This window comes from Anastrepha ludens, chromosome 3, assembly GCF_028408465.1.
Source record: "Anastrepha ludens isolate Willacy chromosome 3, idAnaLude1.1, whole genome shotgun sequence".
Taxonomy (NCBI): domain Eukaryota; kingdom Metazoa; phylum Arthropoda; class Insecta; order Diptera; family Tephritidae; genus Anastrepha; species Anastrepha ludens.
The window spans coordinates 103,678,402-103,703,065 of record NC_071499.1 but is presented as its reverse complement, the minus strand read 5'-3'; the positions used below and the strand labels follow the sequence as shown (position 1 = coordinate 103,703,065).

The window sequence follows — 24,664 nt, the reverse complement described above, 5'->3', positions numbered from 1 at the left end:
GGTTATTTTTTTTGAAGCGCGGCCGAAGGCCGCCCACGCGAAAAGGAGTTATACGCAAAAATACGGTGGATTCTATCGAAACTGAAGAAAAAAAAGTGCGCACTTTTTTATAAAATTTGTCGAATTTCTTATCATTTACTTACAGGATTTCGTCCATACAGCATTTCGGCAATACAGAATATTTTTTACAGAATTTTGAAATACAGACTTTCGTATAAAGAATTCTATAATACAGAATTCTGAAATACAGAATTTTGTATACAGCATTTTGTAAACAAAATATTGTATCATACAGCATTACATACCCAACCCGTGGTTTCGACACTTCCAATGTGGTAATTTCGACGTGAATGTTAAATATCGCACCGAAAAAATTCGAAGATACTCAACTACAACAATTATAGGATGAAGACGCATGTCGAACCCTTGTTGATATGTCTAAAGAGTTGGATGTTGACAGATCAACCGTCGGTAAACGTTTGTACGCGATGGGAATGTGCCAGAAAGCAGGGTGTCACATCGATTGAAAGAGAGGGATATGGAGAGACGTTTGGTGATGTGTGAGATGCTTCTTGCAGGGCAGAAAAGAAAAGCTTTTCTGCATCGCATCGTTACTGGCGATGAAAAATGTATCTAATATGATAACCCTAAGCGTCGAAAATGTTGGAGCCTGTTGGAGGTGAACCAGATCCATCGACAGCGAAAAAAATATTCATGCTTCAAAGGTTATGTTGTGCATCTGGTGAGATCACAGGGATGTCATCTGAAACTATCACTGCCGATCGTTACCGACTGCAGCTAATGCGTTTGAATCGAGTTCTCAAAGAAAACCGGCCGGAATGGGACGGTAGACATGACAAACTGATTTTGATGCATGACAATGCCAGACTACACGTTGCTAACCAGTCCAGAAGGGACTGGATTGGGAAATCTTGCCCCAACCGCCATATTCCCCAGACATTACACCTTCGTATTGTCATCTGTTCCGATCAATCCAGCCACCCCTTATTGGAGAGCGGTTCATTTCTTACGAGAGCGTCGCAAACTGGCGCAATGAATGGATCATAATATCATGTATTATTTAATTGCTTAAATAATTCGTAACTTTGGCTAAGAAAGGACGGAAACTTATTCCCATACCCAATAAATCGAAGGAAAAGGTTGTTTTGATTCCAAAAAGACCCTAGTAGCTAGAGTGATAATTAACTTAGGGTTATATTGTATATATCTCCAATAAATAGTAATACAATAATAAATCTCGAAAATGCGCCTTTTTCGTACGACCAATTATGTGTCGCTTGGTCTCGAGTGGGAAATTAAAAACTTTTTATTTTTACAGAAAGTGGCATTAAAATAAAATACTTTGCCTTAACGGCAGAGCAGGCATTACGAATATTTCCTATTTGTATAGATACGTTTAAACTGCAGAAAAAAAAACGAAACTTACCTGCGTTCCCTCTAGATCATCCGTCTGGTTTTGGCCATCAGAATGAGGATAATTACTAAGCAGAAATCTCATTTCATCGTAATAATAAAGATTTGTTTCTCCCGTTAGAGATATTCGTTTTGATTCCCGGTGAAAGTTTGATCGAAGGTTACTTATCCTTCTCTTAAGGTCACACATGGTAGCATCTCGATATTTTTCTCTATATTTTGCAAGTAACGTTTCATATTGTTTAGATTTTAATAAGCGGTCGTGATAAGCTTTGCTGTTTATATGCCAAAGCGCCGGTAATTTGCGGTACATCTTAATTAACTCAATCACAAATTCCTTTTCAGATGATGTGAGCTTATTGTTTTGTTCGCTCTCCTCTTCAGTTTGTGATGTACGATCTTCTCTGTCCTTGCGTACATCAATATCATATTCGTTATGGGTAATTTCGGAATCGCTATCAGATTTATTGATATCTTCTGACTGCCCAGCATTATCTTCCTCCTTATGATTAACAAAAATAAATTCGAATAAATACAGTGTTAAAAGTCTAATTTCTTTTTTATCTTTGTAAATTTGTATTTAAAAAATAACTAATATGCTAATACATATATTTTAGAAATTTGTGCATGAGCTAATAGGGAGCCTCGGAAATGTCGGTAATTAATAGCAACGCAAATCCTTCCTAAAACTGACCATTTTGATCCTTTTCAAAAATTTTAGTTACCCGCACAAAAACTAAATCCTAAAATCAACAAAAGGTTACTGTTAGTACCCAAATGTGGGAATATGTGAATAGTTACCAATCGGCTACATCACACGATTACACAGTTACAGCATTTTTTCAGATGAGTACTTTTATTCGTACTTGGCACAATATATATCTACACATAGCCAATAAAGTTTGCGTAACATACAATATAAATTTACAGCTGAAAACATATTTTATTTTTTTATTCCTTCATTACATTATTAAGTTATAAAAGCAAAAGAAAATAAAAAGATTCCTCACTTCATTGTTGACATAATGGTAAGTAATTGCAGCAACATGTAAATATAGCAACCAGAATGTCTGCGTACAGTTTTAAAACATATGGAAAAAGCTATTCTGCCCGCATAACACTTCGCAAAGCCACCTTACTTGGTATTACATGATGTCGAATTCTATTTTCTAATGGATCCCACAGATGCTCAATAGGATTTTGTTTTTTGGTGGGTGAGGTATTCAAAACGCTTTCGCTTACAGCGCCGTCGTCTATTGCGTTGAGTAGTGTGGCCACTAAAACAATCCCTGCTCCTCTTCTGTCGAGATTCCTTTCCCGGAACTACTTTCTGCATTACTTCGGGAGGGCCCAGAACGGCGTGCATCAAGTGGGTCAGTTCTATTAACCCACGTCGGGGTCCACCATACTTGTAGCCAGCTTTCTGCTACAGGCTCGATATCTTATTTCTCTATCTGTGCCGCGTTTGTGTCTATTGACTCCAGTTGGTTCCCGCGTCCTCTCCTTTTGATATATGGAGGTTTTATGCCATCGATAGTCTCAATTGCTACGCTTCTTGAAACAAAAGGAACATCGAAAGAATGCGATATCAAATTTGTTACTACCGACTTGTTCCGGTCTCATATTGTCGTGAGTCAAACAGTTAGTGCCTCCTTACTCAGGAGTTCCTACTCTTCAGCCGCCCACTCCATGTATCCATGTATACTGCATTATTTTTGCTGAATATGCAGCATTTCAGCTATTGATTGATGCACACTTGGCTGGTATCAGATTGTTCACCTGCAACACGAGTCCAAGTAGCACCACCGGTGTTTGACGCTCGTCTCGATAACGGTCACATTGGAAGATAACATGCTCTCCATCTTCGATTGTGTTTGAGCAGTATGGGCAGTAGGTGTTGCCTGCCAACTTAAAAGGGTGGAGATACGAACGAAAGCATCCGTTTCAGCTGATCAACTGCGTAAGACAAAAATCAACATCGCCATGTTTCCTAGTCACCCATGGTGCAATTTCAGGTATAAGCCTATGGATCCAACGCCCGTTGACTGATAGATCCCATCTATGTTGCCATTTTTCTATGGATTGAATACGTTCTGTAGCTTTTTTCTCCTTTACTCAGTAGGATAGAGATTCGGTGAATGTGGGAGTGTGTTGATCTGTTTTGAAGCGTTGCACAAGAGCCAAAGCTTAACGATCTCGGCTGTGTGTTTCGGGTCATTATCTTGTTGGAACCAAAAGGTTCTTGATAAGCCAAGAATTCCGGCACTCTGTTTCAAATTCCTTTTTAAAATGTATATTTATCCATTGTCTATTCAATAAATTTTAACTGGCCCGCACACCACTTGCATCCCCAAATCATAACTCCACAACCGCCGTTTTTGACTGTACAAACAAGATCCCAAAAATACAAAATTTACTTTGGTCTGAAAAAATGACTTGTGTTTCCAATACTCTGGAAGCTTATTTATATAATTATTAGAAAATTTAATTCGCTTTCAACTGTTCAGAACTAAAATAAACGGCTTTCTTCGAGCGACACTAACCATCCAGCTTTACATAAAACCTTTCAAGCAGTTTCCGCACAAATATTTTTTTAAATGTTTGATAAACCTTTTTAACGATTTTCTAGGAAATAGTTCAAGGCTTAACCTTTGCCATATTGATTTTACTGTGTATTGCTCAGACCGATAGTATTCTTATACGCCCACACCCGGGTTTAGATGTTAAAATGCCGATTTGCTTGAAATTGTTTACTATGCGTTGAAGAGGGGAATACATTATCCCAATAGATTTGCCAATATTTTGGAAACTATTTCCATCTTTCCACAATTTTATAGTTATTTTTCTTTCTGACACACTAATTTTTTTTTTCTTTGGTTTCCATGTTTTCAAATAGTTACCACTTTTAAATAAAATGTGAAACTGCATTCGCTAACCGATTAATTAAAATAACAAGTAATGAAAAGTGCAAAAAAACAAACAAAAAAATCCTAATAAAGTAACGGTATTATTAAAAAAACAAACTCTACGCAGACTTTCTGATTGCTATATTTACATATTGCTGCAATTACTTACCGTTACATAAACAATCAAGTTAGTAATCTGGTTATTGTCTCTTGCTTTTGTAACTTAAGAATGCAATGAAGGAATAAATAAATAAAATATGTTTTCAGCTATAAATTTGCATTTTTTTAATAATTTTAAAAGTATTTGTAAGGTGTACGCAAAACTTTTGATTTCTGTTCGTTCGTTTATCTTTAACACGAATGGCTCGGAGTAAAAACTGAGACATCTCAAATCTTAAATAGCCAAATTCTTCTCTTCTACCGAAATCTATAAATTAATATGGAGAGCAAAATTTTGTCGTACCTTTTTTTAGTATATATAGTCATAGAAAAAAGTTTAAACATATACCATTGGGTAGCATATGTGGAGACGGTTTGCACAATGTATTAAAATAGATACATAAGCGAATAGATGCAGGTAAAATTAATCACAGTATTTTACCTGTATTATAATATATCATGCTATAATATGTATCATGATATAAAAGTTGATGAAACAACTGGAAACTTATACATATATTGTGAATCAATACTATTATAAATTTGATTCAGAAATTATGATAGTCATGGATTAATTACACAGGCCTGCGAAATCTCGCTTCTTTGCAGTTTCTAAAACCGCTATGGGTGTTTCCTGAAGGTTTTTTTATGCTCAAAACGAATATGACCTTGAAAATGCAATGGCAATTTGAGGTTAAATAGTCAAAAAATGCAGATTTTGGCCATTTTAAAAAATTTTTTTTTGAGCAAGGTAATAGGAGCACTGGGATAGGAGCTCCTGCTATGGGTCAGTAAGGAAGTTGTGTTGCGCCTGATGGCTCCTTACTCCTAAGGTATGGTTGGTGGCAACAGTTTGACGTGCCGGCACTGAGGACGGTTTCACCGTTGAGGCAGGGGCCGCCTGATGGCGGGAGCAACACGTGGCCACATACCTTGTGCACCACTCCCTGTGAGTCTTAAGGCATGAACAGGTCTTAAGATGGCACCACCCGTTGCTCTTATTGCACCTAACCGAGCATCGGATGGAACCGTTTGTGGCAGATGCAGCAGTAAAATACCTCGGGTCCAGGGTTGGGTTCAACGCCAGCACTGAAGAGAAGTATCTGGAGCAAACGGGCTGCAAGGGATTGCTCCTGTGACGAAAGATTGATGTATCTCAATTTTTAGCCGAGCCGATGGAAAAAGGAACATCAAAATATCTGCTATATGTGGATTTTGTCTAATTTTGCCGATTTTCAATATCAATCGTGCCTGAGCCTATGTAGAGTGGTATGTTTATCGCTTCATTGAGATAGCTGAACTTTGCCGAAATTACAATATTTGTTGCTAAAACGTACGGGCAGGCATACAATAACCTATACCTTTTTCGACCCCGATTGCTGGTACATTGCTTTCGTTATGTGGATATGAAAAGATTTGAAAACTTTGCAAAGAACTCATTCACATACCTATAACTTGAACCACAACACATTTAATAAACTTAACTTACCTGCATATCTTTAAAAAGGAAACGCATTGCATCAAAATAGTATAGTTTTTGTGAATTAGGAGTTTTTAAAGTTCGTCGAAAATTCGTTCGAAGAGTATTAATTTTTTTCTTAACTTCTTCTTTGTCGGCATGCGGATATCTTTCTTTATATTTCTCAAGTAAAACTTTGTATTGTATGTCTTTTGATTCTCGATCATTGTAGTAGTTGTAATTTATGTTCCATAATGCCGGTAAAGAGCGGTACAATTCAATCAGCTCAATAATGAATTTCTGTTCGTCTGTGAGCTTCTGAAGATCTTGTTCTTTCTTAGAACTTTGTGGAAAACCAGTTTCTTTTCTTGGGAATTCACTTTGTTGAATATAAGAAGAATATGATTTGCTGACGGTCTCAGTGACCTTTTCTGGCTTCGCATAGCGTTCGGCAGCTTCAAAGGTTGGCTAGAAAATTAATTAAAATGAAGGAAAAAATATTATTATATTACAATTATTAATTTTATTTTTAAATTTTGTCAAAGTCAAGTCGAAACATGATGTATTAATGCCATGTTTTTATTTTTGTAAAATAAAGCAATAGACTAGCAAAAAAAAATTTTTGAAAATCATCATTTTTTCGGGCCGCTGACTACCCCTAACCCCTTGAGTAGGATCATAATTCTTGATGCAACATTCGGAACTTAGTTGTTGGTCTCTGTGGATCGCAGCATATTTGCAACCATTTTTTTATTTATAATTATTATTTAAAAATATTAAGATTCCACTGTTAAAATAATGCTGATAATAATAATAATAATTGAAAAAATATAAACAGTAATATGAGCTCGGATCTTAGTTTATCGTTGCTCAGTAGTTTTCTTCATTTATTTTTATATAATTGTCTTATTACATATTAACTTGAACAGAAAATTATCGTAGTAGCAAACTTAACGATTCTAACGGTAATGGCATATATTATTTTGTATACATTCTGTCAAAAACGTACCGGGAATTGTTCAATAAAACGCAAAATAATTATTTAATCATCAAAATGCATTTTGTCGCCTTCAAAATAGGCTCCATTCGAAGCAATACACATATGCCAACGATTAGTCCAGTCATCAAAGCACTTTTTAAACGCGTTTGAAGAGGTCTTCAGCGAATTCTCCTTAATGACCTCTATCGACTCCAAGCGGTGTCCGCGAAGTGGTAATTTAAGTTTTGGGAAAAGGAAAAAGACAAAGGGAGCTAAATACGGTAATTACGGTGGTTGTTCGATGATATTGTCAAGTAAAAAAGTGTCCACAATATGAGCCTTGTGAGACGGTGCGTTATTCATGAGTGTTCTTTCCACAAATAGGGCGTTTCCCTCCCACATTCTCTCTCAGGTCTTCAGCCACCTTCTTCCGATGAATTTTTTGAAAATAATTCGACTCTCTTGGAGCGAGTCGAGCAGCCACGCGTTTCATGTACAATTGATGGTGTAAAATGTTGCGAATTGACACGCTAAGGGCACGAGCTACCTCCTTCAAACTTAAATGATAGTTTTTCAGTACCATTTCCTTGACTTTGTCAACGTTTTCATGCGTTTAAGTTGTTGATGGGCGACCAGATCGATGCAAATTTTCCACAACTTCTCGGCCCACAACTCGTAAATCCGTGTTTTTGATAAAGCACATAAAACAAGCATAGGCTTTCTGCAACATTTTCAACAATTCGGCACACGAAATCCCGTTAAAAACACAAAATTTAAGACAAATTCTTTGTTCAATATTTTTATCCATAGTGAAAATCGCAGAGCACACCTGCGGTTCACTGATATAATTAAATGCCAAACACAAGCTAGTTGACAGATCACGCTCAAACTCTGCGACACTATAGAGGACAGTTGTACCAACATTCTAGCAAAAAAAAATGTACTCTTATGTGTAACGCGCGCTTTTTAAATAAACAATTCCCGATACTCGGTGAAAAAAAAAAAAAACGACTCCGCTAATAATGAAAGGCAATCCGACCTAGGAAGTCTATTAGTTACAAACGCAAAGACTGAATGGGCTACTAACACTTTTGGTGCTTATAAATCGCCAGTACTAGACGGTATCTATCCTGCTGAACTGCAGCAATCACGGTATATTGTCTCACCGTCTATTAAAATTATTATCAAAAGTTGTCTTAACGTGGGCCACATTTCGCTAGGCTGGAGAGGGACAAAAGTCTCCTTCATACTCAAGGCTGGTAGGACCTCACACACTAACTCCAAAGACTTCAGTGACCTCTTAGACTTACTTAAATTAATAATCGCCCTGCGTTAGTTGGCGATAGACAAAACAAGCCCACCCATCTGGATAACAAGCAGATAAACTAGACCAAGGTTTAAAAACTTACTGTTAGGGAGCAACACGTGGCCACATACCTTGTGGACCACTCCCTGTGAGTCTTAAGGCCTGAACAGGTCTTAAGATGGCACCACCCGTTGCACTTATTGCACCTAACCGAGCATCGGATGGAGCCGTTTGTGGCAGATGCAGCAGTAAAATACCTCTGGTCCAGGGTTGGGTTCAACGCCAGCACTGAAGAGAAGTATTTGGAGCAAACGTGCTGCAAAAGGAATTGCTCCTGCGACGAAAGATTGATGTATCTCAATTTTTAGCCGATCCGATGGAAAAAGGAACATCAAAATATCTGCTATATGTGGATTTTGTCTAATTTTGCCAATTTTCAATATCAATCGTGCCTGAGCCTATGTAGAGTGACATGTTTATCGCTTCATTGAGATAGCTGAACTTTGCCGAAATTATTTGTTGCTAAAACGTATGGACAGGCATACAATAACCTATACCTTTTTCGACCCCGATTGCTGGTACATTGCTTTCGTTATGTGGGTATGAAAAGATTTGAAAACTTTGCAAATAACTCATTCACATACCTATAACTTGAACCACAAAACATTTAATAAACTTAACTCACCTGCATATCATCAAAATCACACGTTGTACTGTTTGATTCGCCAATATTACAAAGGAAACGCATTGCATTAAAATAGTATAGTTTTTGTGAATACGGAGTTTTTAAAGTTCGTCGAAAATTCGTTCGAAGAGTATTAATTTTTTTCTTAACTTCTTCTTTGTCGGCATGCGGATATCTTTCTTTATATTTCTCAAGTAAAATATTGTATTGTATGTCTTTTGATTCTCGATCATTGTAGTACTTGTAATTTATGTTCCATAATGCCGGTAAAGAGCGGTACAATTCAATCAGCTCAATAATGAATTTCTGTTCGTCTGTGAGCTTCTGAAGATCTTGTTCTTCCTTAGAACTTTGTGGAAAACCAGTTTCTTTTCTTGGGAATTCACTTTGTTGAATATAAGAAGAGTTTGATTTGCTGACGGTCTCAGTGACCTTTTCTGGCTTCGCATAGCGTTCGGCAGCTTCAGAGGTTGGCTAGAAAATTAATTAAAATGAAGGAAAAAATATTATTATAATCCAATTACTAATTTTTTTTTTAAATTTTGCTAAAGTCAATTCAGAACATGATATATTAATGTCATGCTTTTATTTTTGAAATATAAAGCAATAGAATAGCAAAAAAAAAATATTGAAAATCGTCATTTTTTCGGGCCTCTGACTACCCCTAACCCCTTGGTTGGTTGGTTGGTTTAAGTGGTGATTCTTCCAGAATCCAACTAGCGCTTCCGCCCCTTTTGTTGCCACATCCTCGTTACCAACTTGTTTACCAGTTATTTACAGCATGACTATATCCAGTCTGTGCGGTTCAGGAACCTTATCAGGTTGTTGACATCTAAGCCAGACAACTGTTCCAGACTCTCGAACAGTGGTTTACCCAGGGTTAACATTCTGTCCTTCCATAGGGTAGGGCTTTCGCAGAGGAAATGGAAAATTGTTTCCTTTTTCTCCGGTTGTTTACAACTGTGACAGTATGTATTATGAGGGATGCCCATTTTGGCTGCTTGTTCTCCCACAGACCAAAAGCCAGTTATGACTACCGTTAGTCTCCAGGCGTCCCGTCGTTTCATGTTTATCAATGTTGACGATTGCTTAAGGTTGTAGGTGGGCCATAACGTTCTGCTAATTTTGCATTTTGTCTGGTCTCTCCATCTACAATCTGCGATTCGGAGGTATTTTAGGGAAATTGCACTCTTGACTGCACCTAGTGGTGTGAATACCGATTCTGCAAGGGCGATATTCATGGCAGATCCCCTTCTTGCCATTTCGTCCGCTTTTTCATTACCTTCGTTGCTCTGATGTCGCTCAAGGTGGTGAGGTTATTCCTGCTTTGCTCCACTACTTTAGAGGTAGTTGTAGCTGAACCCAGTGCTTGGATTGCAGCTTGGCCATCCGAAAGAATAGCGATAACGCCCTTAAAAGAGGGATCTGCAATTAGTTGCCTACAAGCTCCCCTATTGCCAGTACTTCCACCTGAAAGACACTGCAAGCATTAGGGAGACGCACAGATCATTTAATTTTAAGTCTATGAGAATATATACCAGCTCCAACACCACAATCCATTTTACTGCCATCTGTATAGACTGTAGTGTCGAACTTGTTTAGTGAGAATCCCTTATTCCATTCTTTCCGAGATGGAACGAGATTGACAAAATTTCGACTGAATGTCACCGTCGGGACGATGTAGTCAGTCCTCTTCGAGGTATACTGGGTTTGTCGCAGTATAGACTGGCATGGCAATGAGCTTTCTCCTTCCAGGGACCCGCTTCATTTAACCTAAATGCACTCATTGTTGCCATCTTCTTGATATGTAGATCTACCGGAATAACGTGTGGCAGAGCGTTCAGGGTCTCCCTAAGACATGGTCTGATCACATCGACTGTTATTGCACAGGCTGATCTTTGTGTTCTGCTAAGTAATTTGATGTTGTATTCTCTCCCTAGAGCTTTCCACCAAACTACCGAGCCATACGTTAAAATTGGTCGTATAATCGCCTTATACAACCATAATGTATACTTGGGTTGAAGACTCCATCTTGTTCCCAGCATACGCTTACAGGCATATTAAGCGATTTCTGCTTTCTTTACCCGTTTTTCAATGTTTAATTTCCAGCTAAGTTTGGAGTCCAGAATTACCTCTAAGTACTTTGCACTGGGTGAAAGTGAGAGGGTTTGTCCGTTAATGCTTGGTAGAGTAAAAATTGGTACCTTATATCTGGTCGTAAATAGTATGAGTTCTGTTTTACGCGCGTTTAAACTTAGGTCACAGTCTGTAGCCCAAGAGTTAAGCTCGCTTAGCGCCCTTTGAATGATCCCACTGATCGTATTGGGACACAGTCCTGATGCTATTAACACCACATCATCAGCGTACGCGACCACTTTTACCCCTCCTCCATTAAGTTTTGTTAAGAATTTACTAATAACGCATAACCAGATGAGTGGAGATAATACTCCCCCCGTGGAGTGCCCCTGTGGACTCTTTTTGTTATGTTGAGTGCGATCATAATTCTTGATGCAACATTCGAAACTTAGTTGTTCTCTGTGGATCGCAGTATATTTGCAACCATTTTGGACGTGATAACGTCTTATAATTCGACGTAGCCGGCTGCACAAAAAATGCGCTGTTATTTTGCTCATGCAGCGTTACGTTGCTTGAACTGCAAGCGAGAGCGCGGAACGAACGACAAAGAGGCGCAATCGGGCCCCGCATTCGGCAACGTTCGACATCTGGCTCTATGTATGCATATGCGTATATGTTATATATATAAATTCACATATTTGTATTTGCATATGCCTTCTTCCTGTGTGCATAGTAATGAACCATTTCTCTATGAGGGTTATTAATTTGATTTACTTGAAGAATTTAAAATAAAACCTATTGTACGAGTATCATCATCATCCTTACCGAGTTCATAATTAGTGACGACTAGTTGTTAATAATACCTGTTGTTTTAATGTTTTTATTATTAATTTATTATTATATATGAAGGAAAAAATTTATGGTAACTTTTACGACACACCAGCCTCCACAGCCTCATCATGTTGGTCTCCTTGACGTGGGGATGAGGCTTAAGTGGTGGTCTGACCCCCATAGCATGGGGGCCAACCCAACACGAACTAAGAGAGAAGCTCCACATGGGGATTGGCTAGCCATCCACTCGCTTTACAGCGTACTTGGTGGCCACCCAGTCACCATGCGAAGATCACCGTACCGACGAAGATCCCTTTGTCATCCCTAAACCCCCCTACAACCCGTTATTTCCTCTCCTAGCCCACCCCCTAATCCAGGGTGTTATGCGACACCGTGCCCATTGGATGGTTTGCAGCCAGGGGGTTCACCAGACCGGCTGTATTTCAACGGCGCCTTCCTAACACCGGGCCGCCTTAGGAAGTAACTGTGGCCTTGCCACGGCATGGGGCGCTGCCGTGGTGGACCGTGTTGAATTCCCCATTATAAAAATAGACCACTGCGCTCGCCTCGTCGAGCAGGTGGTCGTACGAAAAAGATGAATACTAGTAAAAATTTAAGCAACAAAACTTCCATTGTAGCGAGAGCAGGCTACAGTGGTCGTAATTCTACTGCCAAACACACACATAACGCGGAGGTGCCGTTGTCAACGAAGACTCGGACCACGAAAGCGTCAGGAGCATTAACACAGCTGAGGAAGAGGCTCTTCTGCGTTCTCCGGCTGGATCCAATGGTGCTGCTTCGGATAGCAAGATCAGGCCAAGGATCAAGCCTGATAAAGAGAAGCTGAAGGCCAAAGCCCGATACAAGGCCGCGGTCAAAGTTTGTGACCGATTTGGCAACAAGACCAACCTGACGAAGCAAGAGGAGGAACGGTTGGCTTGGTTGGCCAGAGAGGAGATCAAAAATGGCCGGGCCTTCTACGCAACAAAGCCAATGTTCGCGACTTCCAATCCGAAATATGCGAACAAAATCGAAGAAGAGCTAGCCATCAAGAGGCAGCGTTCTGCGGATAGTGAAGCCTCAGGGCCATCAAAAAAGCAGAAGCACAGGCACGAAACGGCTAAACCGAAAAACGGTGACGAAAGACCTACGACGTCGAAAGCAGCGGCAGCGGCCAGTGAAATTGCCAAGAGACACCTCATAGTGGCACTCACTGACCGTAGCCACCAGCTGGGGCGAATGTCGCAGGAATGGTGGAAGGTAGTGGAAATGAAGCTACTGGAAGCCTTGTTTACAAAAATGGACGCAGAGCCGGACGCACCCATGCCAGCATTCGACGGAGCAGGGTGGTTCAGCGGCGTCAAAATCATAAAATGCAAGGATGACCCCACGCTCACATGGCTAAAGGAAGGGGTAAAAACGCTTCACGGCCGGTGGGAGGAGGCATCACTGGAAATTGTTGATCGCAGCTGCATTCCCTCAATACCGAAGGCAAAGGTTTTCATTCCGCGAGTGGTAAAACCGGAACATGCGCTGCGACTACTACAACGACAAAACACGGACGTGCCGACAGACGATTGGAAAGTGTTGAGTGTGGCAAAACCAGCAACTGCTGATGGTGGCCAGGACTACATCATCCAAATCAACAAGCCGGCAGAGGACCTGCTTTACGCGCGATTCGGGAGGATGGCTTGGGGAGTTGGTAGCGTGCACCTTCGCCTCAAAAAGCGCAACCCGACAGACGACAACCACAACACGCTCGCTGCGGGGGAGGTGGAAAAGGATCTCGGATAGAAGAGATCCTGGAAGCCTCCCTCAATATACAGGAAGTGGAGAAGGGTGACTTGGAGGTAGTATCCAACCCCGAGAAGGTACTGAGGCCAGATGCTGAAAGTCCTTCAGATAAACCTCCACAAAAGTAAGAACGCCTCAGCCGAGCTCCTGCTCAACATAGAGTGAGTCGGCTACGAAGGGCTCTAGTCCAGGAACCATGGATAGCATCGGGCAACATAGTCTCCGGTCTAAAGTCACACAACTACAACACATACATCCCGATTGTAAAAAATAAGGAAAGAACAGTGATAATGGTCAAAAAAATTTATTTATTTTATTTAATATAATGAAATATACTTATAAATAAATATATATTACATATTTGTGGCAGCACTAGCAACAATGCCTTCAGCTGCTGGTCAAAAAAAAGTATATGTTCTTATATTGATAATAATCTCTCTTCAGACGACCTGACAGTGGTGGCGCTGGAGGGCTGCAAGGATGAGACGCTACTCTTTGGGTCCTGCTACATGCCACATGATGAAGAAGCACCACAGCCGGAACTTCGGAAGCTGGTAGAAACAGCTGCCAGAAAGAAGCATGCTCTGGTGGTAGGAACGGACGCAAACGCACATCACACAGTCTGGGGAAGTGCAGATATAAACGACCGAGGTGAGTCACTATTTACTTATATTCTTCAGAGTAGCCTAGAAATAGCTAATAGAGGTGAAGAACCAACATATGTGGGACCAACCTCGAAGAATGTACTCGATTTAACACTCTACACAAGCAGGCATGTTATGGTTCAGGAATGGGAAGTGTTGAGTAGGCCCTCATTCTCTGATCACAGATACATAAGCTTTCAGGTTATATTCCGCTCAAAAAAAACAAGCTTACATCCTTTAGAAATCCTAAGAATACTAACTGGGACTTGTATAGGGATATACTATCAAAAACACCAATGATACCCCGGAAATACAAGTCACACGTCGCACTTAAGGGGGGAAGCTGGTCTAGAATTTTGAAAAAATCGAAAAATTTTTTTTTGTCTTAAAAGGTGCTTTAGGGTCTTAGAAATAATATACCAAATGAGGGATGCCAGCAAAAATGTCTAAATGCCCAAATTTTTCATTCGACGGCAGTGCCTCGCAGGTATGCCCCGAACGCTACTTACAACTTTAAACGCGTTTTTCTCGAAATCACTTTTTTTAAACTGGCCGAAGACATAACTCGAACAAATCTTTACCGATTCTTACGAAATTTTGACAATACATTTGAAATACCTTTCTCCGGAGACGTACGTAGGATTTTTTATTTATACATATTACATAGTTTTTTTTTTAATCAACAATTTTATGTCGTTCTTTATAGTGAAAATTGTAACTTTTTATTCAAACGTGCACCATTTCGCGAAAAAACAAAATATCGAAAAAATCCTACGTACGTCTCTTTCTGTTGTTATATAGAAACTAAAAAAATTTTATTTTTTGATCCAGGACAAAAATTAAGGAGTTTACGTCTTCGGCAATGGACCCACTAGAAAAAAAGGCGCCTTAGGAGAACTGCTGGACAGCGGCCATTTTGAAATTAATTCAGACGAAAAATTTTGTATTTGTACCATGAAAGCTATATTATTAAACCTATTTCACAGATTTTCGATTGATTCCTTTGTTGAGTCAAAATAAATTCATAAAATATGCCCATTTTTTGCGCTCTAGACCAGCTTCCCCCCTTAAGAAAGGGGTTGAATTGTTTGCAACTACTCTTGTCAAAGCCTTTAAAAGATCCTGCCCTCCAACACGTAATAAACGCAAGGTGAAGCCTCCCTGGCGGAACAGGGAATTAGGAGCACAAAGACGTAGAGTACATGAATTCTATAGGTTAGCCAAAGTTGCTGACAATGAGTTCTGTTGGAAAGAGTATAAGGATCTACTAAAAGTATACAAGAAAGAGATACGTAAAGCCAAGAGAGAATCTTGGAAAGTAGCAGTATGGTAGACACTAACGATGTGGCTAGACTCAGGAAACTGCTATCCAAGAATCCGTCTATGCCAAGAACAATACGAAAAACTAACGGGGAGTGGGCTGACAGATGTGAGGACTCTTTAGAAGACCTAGTCAGTACACATTTTCCAGGGTGTGCGGACATTGCAGATCTCGAACCTAGAGGAGATATTGTGCACGAAATCCCGACGAACGTAATTACAACCAACAAAATAGAATGGGATATACAAAGTTTCGACCCATATAAATCGCCAGGACTGGATGGAATCTTCCCAGCCATGCTCCAAAAGGCAAGCCACCTTGTGGTACCATGGTTAAGAACGATATTCAGGGGATGCCTGAGGTTCAGCTACGTTCCTGTATTGTGGAGGGAAGCGAGGGTTGTGTTTATTCCAAAAGCGGGAAAAAGCAAACCTCTATACTCAAAAGAATACAGGCCCATTAGTTTGACTTCATTTCTCCTGAAAACGTTAGAGAAGATTCTAGATACATACATTAGAGACACAATTGCGCCGGCCGAATTATCCAAGGCGCAGCATGCTTACACTAAAGGCAGATCCACTGAAACTGCACTTCACTCACTTGTACTAAACATAGAAAAGGCGTTAGAATATAAGGAGTATGCTCTAGGAGTATTTCTAGATATATCAGGGGCCTTTAACAACGTGACAAAAGATGCTATTCTAAATAGCATAGAGTCACTTAATGTGCAACCCGCGGTTTATCTATGGATAAGGCAGCTATTAGCTAGCAGAAAGATAAGAGCGGAGTGGAACGATGCGAGCGTCACCAAGTATGCATGCAGAGGTACTCCGCAAGGTGGGGTACTATCGCCGCTATTATGGCTACTAGTAGCAAATGAAATTCTTAAGAAACTTGACAGAGGCGCACCTAAACTAGTGGCATATGCCGATGACATAGCTATAGTAGTTACGGGAAAGTACCTGGACACCATCAGTAATGTGATGAACAGCACTCTCAAAACGATCCATCAATGGGCATCTCGCGCAGGGCTAGGGATAAACGCGGGAAAAACGGATATGGTACTTTTTACCAGGAAGTACAAAGTTCCGACGTGGAACCTCCCGAAGCTAGGCAACAACGAACTAATTCTCAAAGATTATGCAAGGTACCTCGGAGTAATATTGGACAGCAAATTGCTGTGGAAGCACAACGTTGAGGAGAGGGTGAAAAAGGCCAGTAATGCGTTGTACGCATGTAAAAGAATGCTGGGCGTTACTTGGGGTCTATCACCCTCCCTGATGAATTGGTGCTACACAGCAGTAGTCAGACCGATATTGCTGTACGGAACCTTAGTATGGTGGACTGCGACAAAAAAAACTGACATACTTAATGCCGCTGGAAAGGATTCAACGACTCGCTGCCCTGTGCATAACAGGAGCGATGAAGACCACTCCAACGGCGGCGCTGGAAATGATACTCAGCATGCCACCTATTGACCTCATGGCAGAAAACCTGGCAGTGAAATCCGCGAGGAGGCTAATGGCTGCGGGGGTATTCATCTGCAGAACCTTCGGTCACAGCACAATAGGAAAGTGGAGCTCAGGTGGCACAGACTACATGACTCCGCACTTTAATTGGGAAAGAAGGTTCCGCACTACAATTGAAGAGGAGGGATGGCACAAAGGCATGAAGCCTGGCCATAGAACCTTTCACATCTATACAGACGGCTCGAAAACTTCAGACGGAGTGGGAGCGGGTATCTACTGCTCAAAACTAGGAATAAGGCAGTCTATCAAGCTGCCAGACCACAGCAGTATTTTCCAAGCGGAAGTTTTTGCTGTGGGGAAGGCCGCGGAGCTAGCCTACACTAGAACGTGGATAGTCAAGCAGCAATAAGCTCATATTGTATTAAATCCAAAAATGTTCGACGGAGCAGGGAGGCCATAGAAAGGCTAGCCGGAAACAGTAGGCTGCATATCTACTGGGTACCTGGACACAAAGGCATTATAGGGAACGAAATAGTAGATGAGATTGCAAAAAGTGCTGTGAGACTACCATTTGAACAAGAGAACGACATACCGAGACCGCTAAACACAATATACAATGAAATGGACGACCACATGAAAAGGCAAGTTAAAGCTAGGTGGACTAACCTGACCACATACAAAACAGCAAAACTCATGTGTAGAACTAACGACAAAAAACTTACTCAATTCGTACTTACGCTCTCGCGAAAGGAATGCAGAACTATCATAGGTATGCTAACAGGTCACAATCTATTGGCTGCACATGCGTACAAGATAGGGATTGCTAACACGGACAAATGCAGGAAATGCAGAGAGGATGTTGAGAAGACTTTAGAACACCTTCTGTGCGTTTGTCCGGCATTATCAAAAACACGACTAAGATGCCTGGGAGCCCCACTGTTTGAGGGTCTGGAAGACGTCTCAAAAGCGGAGCTCCCAGCCCTACTTAGATTCGCCAAAAGCGCTGACATCCTACATGATGTCTACTTTAGGTATTCATAGAGGTCGGTCTCCATCTGGTATCGCTAGGGACCAAAAGGTCTATGCGTGGCTTACTGCCAACCAGGCTAACCTAACCTTTACCACCCACCTTATAAGATATGTTGTATACTAATATATGTATATAAACATGCATACATACATATACTTTGGTGCAATTTTCATAGTCTAATATATCAGGTCAGTCCATAAGTTCGTGCGTTTTTTAAAGGTGGTTTTAAAATTAATAAAAAAGATGTTTAAAGTATTTATTCCCAACGTTTAGGCAAATTTTTAATTCCCTGCTCAAACAATTGTTTGTCCTTGGAGCCAAAATACGCTTCGATATCCCTTTTTATAGCTTCTTTTGCGGAGTAGTTCTTGTTACTCATATGGGATTGAAGTCCACGGAAAAGCTGATAATCACAAGGTGCAATATCCAGGCAGTATGGTGGATGCGGCATTAGCTCCCATCCGAGCTCGTTCAGCTTGCCTTGCGGTATGAGTTCTTGCGTTGTTGTGGTGAAACAAAACTTTGCGTCTATTCACTAAAGACGGCCGATTTTTGTCAAGTGCCTCATTCAGGTTTGATAGCTGATGGGAATAATAATCAGCAGTTATCGTCTGGTTTAGTTCCAGAAGTTCATAATAAATAATACCGGTCATATCCCACCAAATAGACAGGATAATCTTCTTGGGGTGAAGCCCATTATTGTAAAGGACCCATTTTCATCACCAGTAACGGTACGGTTCAAAACACTTTCATTTTCAAGCCGTTGCAGCAACTGAGAACACACATTCACTCTCTGCTGAAGGTTGGCGACGGAAAGTCTATGCGGAACCCATTTTCCCAGCTTTGAAACCTTTCCCAACTGAACCAGGTGCCTGTGAACTGTTCCATGCGATGAGCTAGCATATCGACTGTCAAATTTGGCCCAGCTTCTATGAGTTCGAGCAAGGCGTCGGAGTTAAAGACTTCAGGACGACCAGCGCGCGAGGCATTCTCCACGTCGCAGTTATATATATATTTTATTATTATTATTACAAACTGAAACTTATAATTAAAATTGTAAGCCTAGTTAGGAAAGCTATGGCTGCTAAGGCCTTCAGCTTCTTCTTATGATGTAAAATTAGTGCTTAATTAATGTTTAATACTAAGTGCTTATGCGTCGTTTAGAATTTCATTATAAGTTAGGAGATACAATATAATTTTTCGACATGCTTGTTTAGATTTCGTAATATAATTTTGATATTTTTAAGAAAGCTATAATTTTTTTAATATTATCGATTGTGGGGTTGAAAATACATTGAATGGGATCGGAGTTATGGAATATATTTTTTCTTAGTGAGTTGAAGGCATAACATTCGGACATAACGTGATTAATGGAGATCGGGGTGGAGTTACAAAACTGACATTTTCCAACCAAATATAATGTAATCACACTACTCGTATTACGTTTGAAATCCATTACTGATTTTCTTTTTTAAAATTAGAAACATTCTGCTTTGCCGTTCGGCAAGTGCGGCGAAAATGACAACTCTTTAAAGAAGAACAATTTTGTAATCGCGCATTTTTTATCGTTGGTGGTTTTGATTACATTAAATTATATCAGTTGCGCAACTAAGTTCCCGCTGTTTGTCAATAGATGCCACCAGTAGTGAAGGAGTGCCCTGGAAAAGCTATCACGCCTCCGCCATTTCAATTTTTCGTTTTTTTTTTGTAATATACAAGATGTGATTGAAGTGAGAAAAGCTCTCGTTTCATAAAAAAAAAAATTTTTTTGTCTATTTTTTTGTCGTCTAAATTTCGTGCCGTCAGAGTGATCTTTCTCTTAAGTGAAATAATCGGGTTTTTTGTGCAAAGGGTTTTGAACAATTCAAAGTACCGTTACACCAATTTTGTTGTTTTTATTTCCCCTGAAACACTTATAACAAAGGCACATGCACATATTTTATGCAAAATATAAAATTACTTGACCTACGGCGTTCATTAAGTACATTAAGTGTTTGACAGCGGTTGCTCCTGAGGGAAGTTGGTATTAGCTTTGTGAGCGCCATTTATTGTATTAAACGGCGGCAAAACAAATTTCAGTCTGATTTAGTTCTGATTTGGCAGCTATTCGAGTGAGACGTGTTTCATGATTTTCGCTAAGATGGAAAAAGAGCAGCATCGTTCGGAAATTCGCTTTCATTTTGGGATGGGAAAACATGCGAGAAGTTAAAAGTAAACTTGGATGCTGTCTATAGGGACGCTTTGCCACAGTTAGATATTAAACAAAAAATAAATAATTGGCGCTTACACTTCTGTTAGGTGTTTGGCCGAGCTCCTCCTCCTATTTGTGGTGTGCGTCTTGATGTTGTTCCACAAATGGAGGGACCTACAGTTTCAAGCCGACTCCGAACGGCAGATATTTTTTATGAGGAGCTTTTTCATGGCAGAAATACACTCGGAGGTTTGCCATTGCCTGTCGAGGGGCGACCGCTATTAGAAAATGTTTTTCTTAAGTTTGGTGTTTTCACCGAGATTCGAACCGACGTTCTCTCTGTGAATTCCGAATGGTAGTCGCGCACCAACCCATTCGGCTACGGCGGCCGCCTACCACGTCGCAGTTACCACCTCGGAATTTTGAAAACCACTTTTGTGCAGTCCTTACACTCACGGTATCCTCTTCGTAAACAGTATTTATTTGTGCCGCAGCAGTTGTTGCATTTTTACCACGTTTATAAAAAATTACAGAATATGACTCTTATACGAGTTCGAAGATTCCATTTTATTTTTTAACAACACGTACTTCTATCCGCGAGTAAAATCACTGTTGAATGCACAATATATCAAAGAAATTATAAATAGTTCCGTTATATTCCGCGAATAATTTTGCAAAATTCGTACAAAAGTGAAATTATGGGTAAAATACGCACGAACTTATGAACTGACCTGATAATTCAACTCTCTTGGAGCGAGTCGAGCAGCCACGCGTCTCATGCACAATTGATGGTGTAAAATGTTGCGAATTGAATTAAATGATAGTTTTTCAGTACCATTTCCTTGACTTTGTCAACGTTTTCATGCGTTTAAGTTGTTGATGGGCGACCAGATCGATGCAAATTTTCCACAACTTCTCGGCCCACCACTCGTAGATCCGTGTTTTTGATAAAGCACACTCGCCATAGGCTTTCTGCAACATTTTCAACGATTCGGCACACGAAATTCCGTTAAAAACAGAAAATTTAAGACAAATTCTTTGTTCAATATTTTCATCCATAGTGAAAATCGCAGAGCACACCTGCGGTTCACTGATATAATTAAATGCCAAACACAAGCTAGTTGACAGATCACGCTCAAACTCTGCGACACTATAGAGGACAGTTGTACCAACATTCTAGCAAAAAAAAATGTACTCTTATGTGTAACGCGCGCTTTTTAAATAAACAATTCCCGATACTCGGTGAAAAAAAAAAAACGACTCCGCTAATAATGAAAGGCAATCCGACCTAGGAAGTCTATTAGTTACAAACGCAAAGACTGAATGGGCTACTAACACTTTTGGTGCTTATAAATCGCCAGTACTAGACGGTATCTATCCTGCTGAACTGCAGCAATCACGGTATATTGTCTCACCGTCTATTAAAACTATTATCTTAACGTAGGCCACATTTCGCTAGGCTGGAGAGGGACAAAAGTCTCCTTCATACTCAAGGCTGGTAGGACCTCACACACTAACTCCAAAGACTTCAGTGACCTCTTAGACTTACTTAAATAAATAATCACCCTGCGTTAGTTAGCGATAGACAAAAACAAGCCCAACCATCGGGATAACAAGCAGATAAACTAGATCAAGGTTTAAAAACTTACTGTTAGGCTCAACTTTAGTAATAAGTGATTCGGTAAATAAAATAATGTATTAAATACACGAAAATGGTGCAAACCTATTTCTAAATTCAACTTACCTTCAGTTTTGCTAAATCACTCACTCCACTTTGTGATTCCCAGGACGATTGTTCATCGTTGCGTAAGAAATCCATGGCATCAAAATAGTATAGAGTAGATGTCCCATGTGAAGACACCCGTCTTAATTCACGCCGATAATTGGACTGAAGGTAGTTAATTTTTTTCAAAAGGTCTTTTCTAACACCATTTGGATACATTTCTTTATATTTTGCGAGCAAAATATCATATTGTCTTGTTCTTAAAATACGGTTGTTATGATCTTTATGTTTCGTGTCCCACAACAACGGTAGGGAACGGTATAATTTAATAAGTTCAATATTAAATTCTTTTTCCGCGGCCGAATCCTTATCGTCTTGCAACATGCAACTTGAAGTGTCTATGAACTCTGATCGTCCATTACTTGGAACATGTAACTTGTTACCCTCAAAATTAGCTTCAACCCACGTCCCAGATTCATCGGCGCCCACCTGTTTATTATCGTAGCAACTAACGTCAGACATCTCAGCGTCACTTGTTTCAATGTACTGCTGAAAGATGAGAAGCTAAATCAAATGTACGATCTTATATTGGTATTATCCACACTTACTAAGCTGTGCTTATCGTTCACGAACACTTCCGAAATATCTTCTTCTTTCATACCCAACGAATCTTCCATTTCCATTGTATCCAACTCGATTTCAACTCTTTCAAATCCCCTTAACGCATAATCCTTGTCATCGTTTTCCTGTAAACGTATACATACGTATGAAAGCGTCTATTTAGTTTCAATTTTTCAATGGCTTTTGGTTTAATACCTCATCACTGTTTTCCCATTGACTACCCACTTCCTTATCTTGCAGCTGAACCGTTAGCTCCGCTAAATTTGTTTCGGTTTTTATTTCAGGAAATTCTGGTTGATGGCTTTCGCATATGTGTCGTATGAACTTGTCCAATTGAAGAACTGTATAGTCACAAAACTCACAACTGAGGAAAAACTCTTCCTTTCCTACTGCCAACAATGTCGAAATTTCTCCGCATTTCCTTAAACCCCAATTCACAACGGTCTCTTGTATTAAAGCCATTATTACAATTTTAATTGGAAATTCCTACCAAGAGATCGGTTTTTTATCATAAAAAGATTTGGGGTTAGTTTTGAAACAAGGGCAACTGATTCTTGGAAGTAAAAGTGGTGCCGTTGGAAATAGACTCCAGACTGTATCTAAAATATACACGAATTTAGCCACCAGAAATAATTGTGTTTGAGTTTTTTTTTGTAGCTCAAGTATTTAAATTTGTTAACCACACGACGCCATTTTTCTATGGAAGAAAGCACATATCTCGATTGCTTTAGTTTCACAAACACTTTACGTTCCTTAAAACTGTTAACATCTCTTTACTTTAATCTTTATTTATAAACATTTTATTAAAAAACAATTCTAAAATAACTTTAATGTACACGCTCTCAAGCATCAAAAGTGTTTCAAATTAGACAATAAAGGAAAGAGCGACCGATAATACACATCGACACAAAAATTCTACAAAATAAACAATTCGTCAACTACTTTAAGCTTCCCAATGAGTAAAAATATGAAGCAAAACATTCTTGGAAGTGGAGATATTAATCGATATATCGTCAACAATAATGCTATGATACCACCAAGGCGAATTTATTACAGGTGACAGCAAACACATATAAGTAAAACCCTACATGTATTTGTTGTTGCGTTTGGTGCTAGCATCATGTCAAAATCAGCAAGCAAATGTAAACATACGAATGTAAACATACCAATACATACAAACAAAGCATATTATTTTGACGTAAGCCATACCTAAGGCGAAAAATTCAGCTGGGTGAATGCTGTCACCTTATTAAATCCACCTTGGATACCACGCTACTAATTCGCCGAGTTTCATCGCCGGATTCCTAATTAATCTTGGCCAAGGCATATCTATACAAGCAAGGTGGATTTAATAAGGTGACAGCATTCACCCAGCTGAATTTTTCGCCGTAGGTATGGCTTACGTCAAAATGATATGCTTTGTTTGTATGTATTGGTATGTTTACATTTGTATGTTTACATTTGCTTGCTAATTTTGACATGATGCTTGCACCAAACGCAACAACAAATACATGTAGGGTTTTACTTATATGTGTTTGCTGTCACCTGTAATAAATTCGCCTTGTATACAAGGTAGTATCATTAGAAGAGCTAATTAATTCGCCTTGAGCGAATTGGCATTTCTGTCAAAAATTTGTGCCAAGGCGAATTTGCTTTGTATACATATTTCTTTGTTTCTACATTGTTACTCAAAGTATTTGTAGCAGTTATATTGAAACACAAGAAATAAAGATTATCCGTACATAATATCATAGTATTATTGCATTGTTGAATGCAAATATGGTGAAATGTGTATTGTGCGCAAAACGATGGTAAGCAAAATGGGTTCTTTTTTCCTTTCCTTTCTTTTTGTCTTATGTGTTTCAATTTATGTTTCAGATCTCGGTATGGTAGACGCTTATGCTGCAAAAGGTGATGTGCTTGTTTTCCTATACTAAAATATGAACAGCAGGCTGAGCCTCTTGCCCAGTGAAGGTTATGGATTTCATTAGTCCCAATACGTTTGAATAAAACGCAAGTCCTTTGGTGTGTAGTGG

At 39.6% G+C, this 24,664-nt stretch overlaps 1 protein-coding gene across 6 annotated transcripts in view; it reads right to left on the bottom strand.

The window, feature by feature from the left end:
- LOC128858656 (uncharacterized) overlaps window positions 1–23,611 on the bottom strand; it is a 50,936-nt gene extending 27,325 nt beyond the window's left edge. For 2 of the 6 annotated variants that reach the window (XM_054095101.1, XM_054095100.1), the window contains exons 1-6: window positions 22,824–23,611; window positions 22,616–22,753; window positions 22,029–22,556; window positions 8,929–9,402; window positions 5,989–6,426; window positions 1,448–1,936 (exon numbers count right to left, since the gene is read on the bottom strand). In XM_054095101.1, the coding sequence (XP_053951076.1) occupies window positions 1,448–1,936; window positions 5,989–6,426; window positions 8,929–9,402; window positions 22,029–22,556; window positions 22,616–22,753; window positions 22,824–23,090 (2,334 nt within the window). In that variant the 5' untranslated portion in view covers window positions 23,091–23,611. The remainder of the gene's footprint in view (window positions 1–1,447; window positions 1,937–5,988; window positions 6,427–8,928; window positions 9,403–22,028; window positions 22,557–22,615; window positions 22,754–22,823) is intronic. The other 4 variants (XM_054095102.1, XM_054095098.1, XM_054095099.1 and 1 more) reach the window with 4 other exon arrangements.
- Between the last annotated feature and the right edge of the window lie 1,053 nt (window positions 23,612–24,664).